At 40.9% G+C, this 14,043-nt stretch overlaps 1 protein-coding gene across 13 annotated transcripts in view; it reads right to left on the bottom strand.

The window, feature by feature from the left end:
• Positions 1-14,043, bottom strand: part of GIGYF2 (GRB10 interacting GYF protein 2) — a 73,464-nt gene that overhangs the window by 8,476 nt on the left and 50,945 nt on the right. For 10 of the 13 annotated variants that reach the window (XM_042885311.1, XM_042885307.1, XM_042885315.1 and 7 more), the window contains 11 exons: positions 13,467-13,657; positions 12,688-12,847; positions 10,393-10,559; positions 9,927-10,015; positions 8,832-8,939; positions 8,190-8,287; positions 7,602-7,702; positions 6,693-6,854; positions 4,811-4,912; positions 1,106-1,264; positions 169-405 (listed from right to left, as the gene is read on the bottom strand). In XM_042885311.1, coding sequence (XP_042741245.1) covers positions 169-405; positions 1,106-1,264; positions 4,811-4,912; positions 6,693-6,854; positions 7,602-7,702; positions 8,190-8,287; positions 8,832-8,939; positions 9,927-10,015; positions 10,393-10,559; positions 12,688-12,847; positions 13,467-13,657 — 1,574 coding nt within the window. The remainder of the gene's footprint in view (positions 1-168; positions 406-1,105; positions 1,265-4,810; positions 4,913-6,692; positions 6,855-7,601; positions 7,703-8,189; positions 8,288-8,831; positions 8,940-9,926; positions 10,016-10,392; positions 10,560-12,687; positions 12,848-13,466; positions 13,658-14,043) is intronic. The other 3 variants (XM_042885316.1, XM_042885317.1, XM_042885320.1) reach the window with 2 other exon arrangements.

Below are 14,043 nucleotides of genomic sequence, written 5' to 3'. Positions count from 1 at the left end.
CTCTTGCATCTCCCAACATTCACCAAATCAACCGTTCACCCTCTGCTCTCTCCAGGAAGTCTGGACCCTCTCTGTTCTGTTCAAGCCAGCCTAGACAACTCTGAATCCTGCTCTGGTTCCACACCACACACTAGGCCAAGGAAAAGTTGAACCACAGAAAAATGTTACCTTCATTTGGGCAAGCTGCTGCTGCTGCTGCTGCTGCTGCAGTCGTCGTAACGCTTCCTGCTGTTGCTGCCTCTGTCTCATTATTTCTTTCTGGCGCTGGAGTTCCAGCTCCTTGCGCTTTCGCTCCTCTTCTTCGAGCCGTTGTCGGGCTGCCTCTTCTTCCATCCGTAGCCGACTTTCCTCAAGTCGCCGTTGAGCTTCCTCTTCCTCACGCGCCCACTTGGCAGCCTCCTCTTCCTTCCCAGGACATAAAGAAAAGTACAGTCTAAGCAGACTTAGCAAAACTAAATTATGTGCACTCCGTGGTACTACGATCCTGACAGAAGAGAGAGGCCTATTGGTCTTTAACCTGTGATGTTTATATTGTTCATTTACTTCTATATTTCTCAGGCAAGAAAGCCCAATATGTAAGCTATATCCTCTCAAAGTGCAAGTTTCCCCTTGGCTCCACCAAGAGACTTGGGAAAGAATGGCATATCTCTAGTTTAGACCAGAGAATTTCATACCATTTTCCTTTTAGAACTTATGCACCTCTCAGTCTGAGCTTCTTTTATCTGCTTGTACTATTTAGTCAGACAGCACTATACGTTCAATGGAATGAAATGTGAAAAGAAAAAAGGGAAAAAAGGCTTTTTTAACATGAAAGAAAAAGAAGTTGACAAAGTGATGTTTACTGCTGAACAACAGACCTAAAACTGAGATGTTGTCTCTGCTAACTAATAAGATGACTGCGTGGTGGGGCAGAAATGGGATGAACATCAAGAAGGGCCTTGAAAAAGGATTGTAAAGTAAGTATCAAATCTTAACTGGACCTAAAAGTTATCATGAAACTATCCATGTTTTAACATTACTTTGACTTAGGGCCTGTGGCAGTGTCAATCAGCAGGCAGGAAGTGCAAGTTCCCCAATATGAGGAATCCCCTCTGCTGGTTTTCACCTGTTTACGAATTAATTCTTCTCGCTGCCGTCTTTCTTCCTCTTCTCTTCTTCTCTCTTCCAACCTCCTAAGTGCTTCCTCCTGTTGTTGTCTTTCCTCTTCCTCCCGCTGCCGTCTTAGTGCAATTTCCTGCTCTCGTTGTCGCCTCAAGGCTTCCTCCTGGAGATGGGAAGGAATGTCCATCTGTAACTGCCACGTCACTGACCAACCACATCACAACAGACTACAACACAGTCTGGCCAAATGAATGGTCTCAAGAAAACTTCCTTAGCTCGAAGCTAAGCACAGGCAAAACAAAAGAGAACTCAAACTAACAAGTTCTGATGCATCTCATCAATGAATGAATTGAATGAGTGAAGAAATAGGGAATCAAGCATTATCTTTGAGTATAAAAACAGTGGCATTGAAAATGCCAACAATAAAAGGAGGGTGCAACTCCTCTTTCCTATCAATACTAACTATACTTGAACATATATTTTAATGTGGGAGTATCTCAACAATCTCTTTTTTGGGGGGTCAGCTGTAAGTGGAAACTTTTCCTACTTAGAGGAATTTCTGAGCATGGTCTAAAATGCACAGAGCTCAAAGCTCAAACCAATGTCCAGACGCTAGGAATAAAAAGGAGAAGCCCAGTGCAGTTAAGGACACTGCAACCTCTGCAAGTGCCAGATCTGTGAACTCAATGAAAAGGCCTATTCCTACACTATTTAAATGCCAATGGCAACAAAAGATCTCCTGAAGGATTTGATTTTGAGCTACCCATAAGTTACTTAACTTCCATCAAACTACATTTTGCTTTCCCACTAACAAAATAATTTTAAAAACCCATCAAAGCTCCTTCCTAATGCTCCCAAGATTAACATGAACAGAATCTTTCTGCTTCTGCTACAAGGGCTGCTCCCAAAGCAATGGCTTCTATTTTATGATGCTGGCCCACAAGGTCAGAGGTGGACATGAGTGGGATAGCAGCGGAGGTTGAACCTTCCTGCCAGCATCCTGCTGCCTGTTGTTCCTGTGTGACAGATGGCAGCAGAGAGGCAGTCTGACCAATGGTGCGTGCAGAGCAAAGGTGAGTCACTGAATTCCTCTGTGTGGGAAGAAAGTGGCACCCAGTGACATTCAGCAACTGCTGATGATGGTGTATAGGCACCAAACAGTGGATGTGAGCACAATGAGGTGGTGGGTGGAGCATTTCATCATTGGTGGCAGTGGTTGCAGACCACTACAAGCACAGCATGCAGGCTATGTTCATCAGTGAAAATGCAGAGCTAATGGTGATGCCTCTGCTGACAGATAGTGTTTTGTAGTTGAGAATTTGCTCTATCAAATGGACTTATTGTGCTATTCCTATCTGCAGTAATTTCTATGAAAATAAGTAGGACGCATTACTTTGAGAGACCTACATACTTGCTTTCAGAGGAACAGAGCACAACAGGCTTTCTGCTCACTGAACAGGTGAATGCCTATTCAATTTTCCCCCAATCATGTCTTCCTCTTGCATTAAATAACCTTGCTTTTTGCTGCCTTTCTGATCTTTGAAATCCAGTAACAGTACTAAGGGCATCCTGCTTTTCATATCTTCTACATACATTTTGGATGAGAACTTTTTTCAAGCCTTCATAAACTTTTTTTTTTTTTCAGTCAATTAGTACTGTGCAAATATTCTGAGGTCTTTTGTATGTAATACACTACTCACAACTCTAAGGGAGACTAATCGTGCATCACACATACAATTAATTTGAAGTCTGGTAAAACAGGAAGTTAATTCTGAAACTTAAAACCCTCTCACTAAATCAGATAGCAAATCTTTATATGCACACAGCATATGGAAATTGCAACATCAACTGAATCAGGTTTCTTCCTGACACTGGCTAACTGCAGCTGTCTACAACATCTGTCGGACAAAGCATTTTTCCCAACCAATTCTGGGTCACTGAAGAGTGACAAGATTAGAAGGAATGGCCTCAAGTCGTGACAGGGGAGATTTGATTGGATATTAGGAAACATTTTTTCCTCCAAAAGAGTGCTCAGGGACTGGAACGGGCTGCCCAGGGAGGTGGTGGAGTCACCATCCCTGCAGGTGTTCCAGAAATATTTTACATGTACTGAAGAACATGGTTTAGTGGGAAATGTTGGCAGTAGGGGGTGGTTGCACTGGATCATCTAGGTGGTTTTTTCCAACCCGGGCAATTCTATGATTCTAAGAACCACAGGCTGCAAGCCAAGAAATAATATATATTCATGGATATCACTTAAGCAGCTTAGCGGGAAGTGCTACAAAAGTTCACTGCCCTTTTCTTTTCCCTACTAGCTGGATACAAAATAGCCTGTGAATCATTTCTTGTCAACCATTAAAAGCTTCAGATCTGACATTCAGAAAAGCTTCAAGTGCAACATGCAATGTCTAGACCATGTTTGTAACCTGGGCCTGTAACTACCTTAATTGGACACATGCAGTCCAGTAACAATTATCAAGTGTCCCAGTGCAAGTGCTGAGAAATTGCTGCTGGTTTCTTTAACTCAAAAGTCCACTGAGAAGGCTGGAGGTGTGCCAGTGTTCTGTGTGACTGGAGACCACGTGCCAGGAGCTCAAACTCTGGATGCTGAGCTGCTGGCCATGCTGGTGGGATATGCAGCACCAGTCATTGCCACAACATGCAGCACTTAGGAGAGGTGAGTAATCACCACATCCTCCCCCATAACAGCAGGTCAGTGACAGCTCTGCCTTCCTTTTTGGAAATGAGATCAAAAGAAACATCAATAAGTTGCAGGGATCTTTTCCTAAGGCATGGTGGAAGAGGCACTGGTGAATGTCAGGAATCAAAAAACGACTTCTCTCCCCTAGAGACCTGAAGATGAATAGTGCATCAAAATGAAACAAAACCCACAAGATCATGAAAAGCTGGGAATATCGTGACTAACGATATATATATTTTTTTAACATAGACATTACAGCTATAAGGAAAGACTCTCCTAATACACTCCTGCATCTTTCTATTTGCTCAGTGCTTGTTTGAGCACGACAAAAATCATTTAAAGCTCTCCAACTTTCTGCTACTGCCTTGGATGAGACAGAGAGCACGCTCGTTCCTTTTGCTCTTAGTGCTCCCACATTCATGGCTTCTGACTCCAAGAGGATCCCCACATTCTCTAGCACTAACCACCTTTTCTCACAATTGTTTTCAAGGACACGTCTTGCTTTATGAACTACATCAGATCTTGTAAATTATCTGCAACATCTCTCAATATCCTTATAAGTAGCAATACTGAGTTCAGGAGGTTCTGGATTCTTAGATAAATTGTTCTTGGATTTTTGCAGTTGGTAACACCTGCAGTTCTGCTTTCCTACTTTAGCAGGGTTTATAAATCTTACAGTTTTGTGGTTTTTATCCTTGAGACAATGCTTTGAAGAAGAACATGAAAGATAATGCAGAGAAACTATTAAACCTTAAAATTTTGTTCCTGAAAGCAATTCAGCAAATCATTACTAAGTAGAAAATATGAAATCAGAAGCAAAAAAATACAGGAGCTACAACAAGCTGAGAAATACTGTTTGTAATTTTACAGAGCAGGTAATTGATGAAATCTAAAGAACAAAATTGGATTCAACATTTGCTATGACATTTCAACCTACAGAATTGAATTTCTAGCGGTTATTTTTTATTTTTTTTTTTAGAATTCACCATCAACAGTATATTTACTAACCTTATATACTAGTCTTTTATGCAGTATTACATCAAAAGCCTTCCTGATGTCCAGGCAGATTAAGTCTACTGCTTCACCCCTCTCAGCTCTCACTGCCATCTCCTCAAAAGAAGTTAATCAAATTTGTTAAGCATCATCTCCTCTGTATAATCCATGCTAATAAATCAGTTCATCCCTGACTCTACAATGCCTTCCAGTACAGAAGTCAAATATTACACCAGGTTTTTCTTTTCTTTAAATAAAGAATAATATTTTCCTCTTTCCAGAGAAATGCTTCAACTTTGTTACCTCAATACACTCTTGCTCAGACGTCAGCATTATTGTGTTTGTTCCACTGATAATGAGCTGAGTAACTTCTTGTTACTGCTTTTCAGACCCATTCTGCTTCCTCCTTGTAAATAATTACTTCCCATTCACATCTCAGAAAGGGAAAGTCAGATTGCTTATAGTACAAATCCAGAGCACCCAGAGGAACTCTGGAATTTAATGGACATTTCCAGAAAGTTATGCACAACAGCAGAACTTAGTCTGAAAAGAACACATCCCACGTCTATGCAGAGCCACAGCAGATGAAACACATTGAAATACAGGTGATCAACTGAAAACCAGTCATTACTGAAACCCATCTACAGTAACGTAACTCAGTTAAACTCTGGAGTATATTATGGCTTGAATTTCCCAGTGAAGTCTGAAAGGCTATTTTCCACTGCATACCATCATGACTTGCTGTATTCAAGGCATTAAAGTAAGGAACCATTTATTCGTGGACTTGGTTCTTAACGGTATCATGAAAGCTAACTAGGTATCACACTGCACTGTATTAAATTAGATTTCAGTGATAAAATCCAAATGCTACATGCATTAAGGTCTGCAACTAAGCTGCAATTAAAACTGAAGATTCCTGAAACTTCTTTGAAAACACGATCCTTAAATCAGAAAGTGCAAAATGCTCTTTTCCAACTACCTAAGCAAATACAAAATACTATGGAGAAAAGAAGTATGTATTACTTTCTGCTATGTTGCACGTGCTACTTTACAGGGCATGTATTGAGTAACTTCTTGGTGAAAAAGCTCAGAAAGGTGCTTGCCATAATCCTCTGTGTGCCCTCAAAACTAACCTTCACTGTCCTTGCCTCCTACTGCTCTCCAAAAACATTTCACCTATTTTCTATGTGGAGCTCAGAAGTGACTGTCAGAAATTTAAGCTACTTCTCTAAATAGCAAATTCTTGAGAACTAAGAACCGTGCTGTAGATCCTACATGGTTACATACTCTTAAACTCACACATTATTCCTTTCAATAAATCTGCTTGTCCAACACTTTAAGGAAATAATACTGACACCAATACATACCCCAAATAATTTCTTCAGCAAAATGCTTTACTAAATTAGAGGGGAAAAAAAATTCAGATAAATTTTACTTGTTTTTATTCCTGTATCCCCCTCTACGTTTTATCCATTTGAAACACTTGCTCAGTCAGCAGTCTATTCCACAACACATCCATATCAAAACACAAGATAGCATAAATGGTCAATAAACATTAAACACACAATAACTGGGCAACTAACTTAAGCCTAATACTGCTACTGAGAAACTGGGAGGCAATGCTCCATATGGAATAAAGCCACTCAGCTTGCAAAAAGGAGCTTATCTTGAAAGTGAACCAGAGCCCATTTCTCAAACTATAATTTAGGCTCTTGAATTTAAAAAAAAAAAAAAAAAAAAAAAATCAAGATCCAAAGATAACTTCATATAATCACACGAAAAATATTCTAAGTGTCTTCATAAACACCTATCAAAGATCAGTTAGATCCCACAGGATTTTTAAAGTGAGTTTTATCAAGTATTAAAATTAGAGATGAACTACGTTGAGGAAACTCACTTGCTTCCTGCGGGCCAGTTCTTCTTCTTCCCGTCGTTTCCTCTCATCTTCCTGCTGCCTCCTAAGTAGTTCTTCTTGTTGCCTCCGAAGCTCCTCCTGCCTTTTCCTCTCTTCTTCCTCTCGTTTGGCCCTCATTTCCACTTCTCTCCTCTCTTGCTCTAGCTACAATTCACATAAGACTACACTCAGATGCAGGTAGCATATTCCTACACCAATTTCTAGGGCTGATCTGTTGAGATTACAGTAACAACACAGCAGATGAAGCCTCTGACAGATGCTCTTCCTTAAATGCAAGGTTACCTGACCTGGCTACTTAGTGGAGTCAAATCCCTACAATACTGTCTAGTACAATTTCTGACAATTTTGGTTCTGTATCAAACCATTTTCACCGTTAGCTCCTTAAAATAACTCCTGGCTTCAGAAGCTACTAGAGAGCTGCTTTGCAGCCATCATAAAATCTACTTCTGAAAAATAACAGAATTGTTCAGATTCAAACTTAGTCCTATTCACCCACACGAATTAACTATTCCCCAAACCAATTCTGGTTAAAATATGGCAGGATTAATAGAAAGACTAAGTGTTCTTTCCTGTGATTTGTCATGATTGCTCATGCTGAACCCACTTTAAAACAAAAACAGCTAGCAAAGTGTTTGGGTTTTTTGCTCGTTTGTTTTATGACAACTGTAAAAATTCAACCACTGCTTTAGAGGCCAGTAGTACCTCTGCAGTAGTCACTTACAAACAGTAGTCCACAAGGATTTCATCACAGGTTTCTATAATGCATTTGATCACTGTGGGGTTTTCAGTGAAAATCTCAAAAATTGAACACAGCAGCATGAAGTTTAAAGAACTAGAAGTCTTCCATGGACTCGAGGAACACAACTTGTTAAATACAAAGCAGTTTCTGACCTTTGCAGCTTTGGCCTTCTCAAGCTGCTGAAGTTGTTCTAGAGCTGGTCCCTGAGCTGCAGTATCGATGGGGAGATCCCAGACACTGCTTCCTTCCCAGACTGGACAGTAAAAAAACAAACACAAACATTTACAAACAAAAATAAGCACATCAATAAGGAACAAGTGGAATGCAAAAATCCTATGCATGCCATTATATTTTATGAATTAAAACCTTAATACATGAGTTTTAATCAGTAGAGGGCTACACTATCTTCTTGTAGAACAAGGTTTACTCAACCAGCAAGGCTGGGTTTCCTATAAATTCTACTAAAGAACTAGCTGTTACAGCTCCTCCCATCAGAGGGAAACACCTTTACAACAGAACAATCAATCCCTTCTAATCAAGGCTTCACATAACCCATAGGAAGAACCATCATACTCTTTACAGCTCTTAAACTGTAATGCGAAGCAGCCTGAACCAGGTCCAAAATACCAATGCAGAAATAATTTCCCTTAGTGTAAAGGAGGGAGCAATCATATCAGAGATGCTGCCTTTTAATCTGCGAGCTTTTCCTCAGTGGACCTGACACACACTAAGCATCTTACCTGTAGGTTGTGAAGCTGACTGAAGTTCCCATATTGAGCCAGTGTCCGGCACTGACACAGACCTTGTAACGGGTGGCATCATGTTCTGCTCTGATATCCTGAAATGTCAACAGAAAAGTCAACACTGCTTACAGGGAGAGGAGTGCTCTGAACACACATGAGGTTCAGTAACTTGTAGCATACCCCTTTCCTTCCACACCATGTTTAAAACAAAAATAATGATGCAGCAAGAAGTACTTTGCTGCAGAGTTCTTGCTCATCTCATCCATGCTGCCAAGTCAAGGACTACACCAGCTGTTACAGCTTTGCTTCTGCTGTGCATAGGCTAGCCTGAGTAACAGCCATCATCCAGTACTGACTGCAGAATTCAATTAGCAAAGCCATGCAGTTATCAGCAAAACAGATTTGACAAGGCTCTGATTTTAACCACCAGATTTTTCTCCTCATTTCTAAACATAATACGAAGGTAAAAGCTATATGAAGTTGCACTCCACATCCTGCAACTGTCTCATATTGATTCCAACTTTAAAGCACACAGTGCTCAAATGTGAGCAAACTGGGCTAGTGACAAGATATATAATTTTGTACATGAATTCAGAATACAAGATGAATGGAATCCAGTTCAAGCCTAGGCTAACTCACCTTATTTTCAGAGCCTGGAACTGTTGCAAGAGAATAGCAAGCTGCTGCTGCTGCTGGGATGAGAGGGCTGCCTTTTGCTGCTGAGCCAGAACCTGTGCATATTGTTGTCTACAAAAGAGAAGCAGAGAATCTCTGGTATTTGTTCACTTGTTATCTATTTAACACGTTGCAGAAGCTGTGGACATTCTCTGTGACTAATGCCTACTGACCTATCTAACATACATGCTAATTACTTGAGGAAAAAACAGAGTGGAAGCCTAAGAGAGTATCAAAGTACAAGAACACAACAACCTGACACACATGCACGGAATCGGATTCCTTTTCACCTTCTCCTGCCTGAGCTAATTGCCAGTGTCCAACACTTTGTTTCTATGGCATGCAGCCCTACTTTCCCCTCCCTACAAAGTACAGACTGCACATGTGTTAATCTGGCTTTGAAGACTGCCCACCTACATGAATCAGTCTCTTCCCTACTACTTGAAGGTACTCCCTAGTACACAGCCAGGTTTCTTGTCCTATCAAATCATTAGCAGACAATCAGTATCTGAAAATAATTATTATGTCAGGAGCCCTTTAACTAGGGCTCAAGTAGCCCAATCACTTTCTTTTCTCCAATTTCCTACAAAACAAATTGGAACTGGCCAGAAATGAATTGCAGCTGACAACTTTGGCAAAAAAAGAGATAAGGTAACTGCTGGAGAAGTGCAGGTTATGCTGATCTTCAAAGAAGTTGAAGAGACAAAATAAGCTTACAGCTTTCTCCATTTCCAGTTCAAAAGATGGAAAGCTTCTCCTGCCTCCAACACATCAAAACTGCATTACAAGTCTAGCTGGGATTCAGTTAGACCTTTAATGGCTACCTATGGTAGCAGGCTCCATCGAAGTAGCTATGAAACACAAAACTCCATGCCTTTGGCAGCCACTCTCTGCTCTAATCCTGTAGACTACGAGGCCTCTGTTCTATGTAGAAGCAGGCCATTGCTGCTGGAGGTGAAGCACTACCATCCCCACTGCCCAAGGAAACAATAACAAGGACGATTAAAAATGCAGAGCAGAGCACAGCCACTGGAAGACCGCTGGGACTGGTAGCCTTACTGTATCAGAAGGTGCTGATATTGGAGGTGCTGCATTTGGATCAGGGCCAACTCTTGCTGTCTAGTCAGACGCTCTTGGTCCAGCTCGCCCTGCGTTTAGGAATTAAACATTATTCTAACATACAGCAACAGTAACATAATACAAATACAAGCTATAGAAATGATTGTCCTGCACAGAAGCATCACAAAAAATAGAAAAACACGAAGATCAATACTCAGAGAACAGTACAGTGAATGTGAAACACACTGCACTTATGTATCACAGAACAACAGGACTAAGCCTTATGGTCAGAGCTGTGGCAAAACCGTCATACTGAAACTGTCTTTTCTCATCTCAAAAAGGTATTTTAACACAGTGTTCAACTGCAGTGCTCAGAATACCTGCGTTTATAAGACAGTATTTGATATGTACATAAATTTCCATTTGTTACAGGAATATCTGAACATAGCACCCATCTCATAATTACCAGATGTGGAAGTGGCGCTGGACCTGAGGTGAAGGGAACCCTGCCCCACATTTTCATGATGTCACCAAGTGGCTGGAAAGTCTCATCACAAGCTCTCTTAACCAACAGCGACATAGTGAAATACCCAGCCTGGAACCATTCTGCCATCTCCTGATTACTGAAAGGACCTGAAATGATACCAACCAACACACATAGGGAAAAGGAGAAGGAAATTCAAGTTGAGCTTACTGGAAACAAAAGAGCACAGGTGCCTGTTAAAGTAACACATCAGGGGTTTCTGTCCTTCTCATTCACTTGTCTGGATTGACAACTAATACACTTCAACACTCTAGCTTTGAACATATCTGAATCTCTACAATGGCTCTGATGCTCCTCCAAATAGATGTGAGTAGTGCATGACGGCTTTCACCATGCAAGGGAGGCAGATGCCAGCTCTGAGACAAAAGCTGAGCAGTCCCAGTGCTGTAGAGCTCAATCCAGCTAATGAATATTCTGTCTTCTAGTGAAGCTGACCTCTTCAAGGCTCAGCACTGAGTTGACAGTTTAAATTTCCAGTCCAGATCTCAGCAGCCTCTGCTACAGCTAAGATCATAAGCGCCACGTCCCTCACAGTGCACAGATAATTAAGCTACCTTAGCCAGTTTCAACCTTTGCCCTGAATTTGGAGGAATTCATGCATTTTAAACAAGTCTCGCTTTTTGAATTTAGCAAATGAGCAGAACCACCTCTGGTTGCAAGATAAAGCTTTTAAAGATGATAAAAACAATTTCTCCTTTCTGTCTTAAAAACTTACAATTCCACTTCCTTTTCTTAAGACTTCGGTCACTCCCTGCAAAGGAGTGAAACCTCACACTAATTCAACACATCCAACTGGAGATGAAGCCAGTTTAGGAAAAACAGACTCTTTAGCAGAGTGAGAACTACAGATGAGTGTTGCAAAAACATTTTCTGAAAAGCACAAATATTTGTTAACTCTAGCATTCTCCATATGAAACATCTTCCGAAGATAATTCCTCCTTTCTTCCTAGAGAATATGAAGTCACAAGCAGAATCCCAAGAGAAAGTTGTGCGTGCATTCAATTCTGGAGGTCATACTCAAGGAAGCACTCGATCCAACAAGAAGCTGTTAGACAACCAGTCAGCAATGAACACCCCGCAGCAACTAACAGTTTGAAGCACACTGAGCAAATCAAGACAACTTGAACACTTAGTTTTTTTCCTTCAGCCCTTAAGTTTAAAGGCATGTAATATGTACAAGCAAGAGACCGGCGCGGAGCCACGTATATACCTGCAAATCCTATTGCGAGTTCACAGCTGAGGAAGCCAATGATACTCAACATTGAAATGTTACTACGTGGTGAAATACAGCAAGTAAGCAACTTACTCTTTGACTGCATTTTTGAAAGGAACTTCAGTAGCTGCTAAAGCAGAGCCCCAAGACCAGAAGTACTTTCTGAAAGCAAGCATGCAAGTATCTATAGGGAATGCCGGTTCCAAATGTAATTGCAAAAAACCTGATGACTTAAGTGAAAACCACAAGCATGAAACAGTTGGTATTATAGAAACTCAATGCGCTGGCTGCAAGTACTATTAAAATTGAGACTGTGTAGAGAACTGGTTTGGGAACATTTTTATTCTGCTCTAGAGAAAAAAAGTCTCCTTTGAGTACTCAAGGTCTTTAGGCTGAGACTGGGAAAGTGATTTCAGTGATTTTTCAAGAAGCTACTGAATGGTCGCATTTCTTTGTTTCCCTTATCTGGAAACTGGAATAACTGCTGACATGGAGAAAAACTAGTTTGAGTCTAACCCCAATTTAAGAAACATGGAGTAATGGCAAACTTTAGCCATAAGAAAATCATAGAATCATAGAATCATAGAATCACCAAGGTTGGAAAAGACCTAAAAGATCACCCAGTCCAACCGTTCACCTATTCCCAATAGCTCCTACTAAACCATGTCCCTCAACGCAACATCCAGTCTTTCCTTGAACACCCCCAGGGTTGGTGATTCCACCACCTCCCTGGGCAGTCCATTGCAGTGCCTGACCACCCTTTCTGAAAAGTAATACTTCCTCATGTCCAGCCTGAATGAAAATATAGACCTGTACACTGAATTTGCTGATAGGGGCAGTGATGGGTAGAAGGACTGATTTTTAAAATCAACTTCAGTAACAGTAAATTCCTTCTGCCACTTTTGGAAAAACAAAAGCATCAGATTTTGCTGGTGGTAAGTTTGTGATGAAGCCTTTAGCAGTTCTGTGAAACAAAAGAGGAAGTGTAAAGGGCACAGACCTACCCTGAATTTCTCCCTGGGGATCTTTGTAGTACCACTTCTGCATGGCTTCATGGAACGATGGCATAGAAGAACCTTTTGCTCTGTGCTCTTGAATTTTCGCTGCTAGTCTTTCATCATCAACAGCACTGTCTTGTAAATAGGCCACCATTTTCTCCGCTTGCTGCAGAAGACATCAGAATCATCAAAAAATACAGGTGTTAGTTGTTTGCTGACTGTGCTACATATAACAAACTTACTGCTTAATGCTCAAGAGTAGAACTAGAGGCAACTCAAGAATCTCTGAGCTCAGTTTAGCTTTTGTCAGAAACATGAATAAATATGGTTTGCATTCTTAAGTAAAGCTTTAGAACTACTTATTGAGGTTCCACACTTCATGGTGTGGGACCTCACTACCAACATGGTGAGGAATAAAATGAGAGCTATCATATAAGATAGACTCTACATCCAGTAGTCACTAAACTTCTGTAAAGTATGCAGGTTTTTTTAAACAAACATATTGAGCACTCTGCTTTGTGGTTTCTCAGTGCAAATGGTACAGTGACTTGATAGCAGACAGCAGCATTGGGATTGTGGCTCTGTTACACTTTCCTCAATAAAGTACTAGCACACTCAAATTATTCTCTAAGGTAATGGAGGGAAGAAATGTACTGTCAGAACATACCAGGGACTGTAAACTTTTAGCTGCATTTTTCCTTTTACGAGCTTCAAGTGTAGAATGCAAGAAGAAACGTTTCTACACTCTCATGATCATTAACAACAAAGGAATTTGAACATTTTACCTGCTCTAGGTGTTTGAGGCCCTCTTCATCATCCGGGTCAGTGGGAACGTTGCCCATGCCTGGAGCAGCTGTTACAGGTGTCTGAACTGGTCGTAGGGCAGGATTTGAATTGGAAACAGGAGGAGAAAGATGAGCAGGAGAAGCTGTGTCTGCAGGTATCTGTGGCAAAGGTTGAGCAGCAGAAGCCAAATCTAAAGAAAAGTGTTAAGACCAGCTCAGTATCTTTAACATAAATGAAAACAATTTCTTGAAACTTACTGTAGAAAACATTCAACAGCCCAAAGATTTCACCAAATTATGTTCAGATTTTCCAGTACACAACTGCACACTGGTACTCTTCATGGCACAGGCACCCAACCACAAACTTGCAGGAACAAGCAGTTTAGTTCTCACGGTGCACAGGTCAACATCTGATTCCCTGACTACATACATTTGTCCACACAGATCTACTCAAGCACAACAAGGCACACAGGCAATTTGCTCCTAACTGCACTGCCATGGGAAGTCCAGTATACTGCAAGCATTCAGAGCTGCATTTCCACTGATCTTATTTCTGTTTATAGACCAGTTGCCAAGT

This window comes from Lagopus leucura, unplaced genomic scaffold, assembly GCF_019238085.1.
Source record: "Lagopus leucura isolate 7727_CA_CO unplaced genomic scaffold, USGS_WTPT01 Super-Scaffold_100049, whole genome shotgun sequence".
Taxonomy (NCBI): Eukaryota; Metazoa; Chordata; class Aves; order Galliformes; family Phasianidae; genus Lagopus; species Lagopus leucura.
The sequence above is the reverse complement of the archived record's forward strand: the minus strand, read 5'-3'. Positions and strand labels throughout refer to the sequence as shown.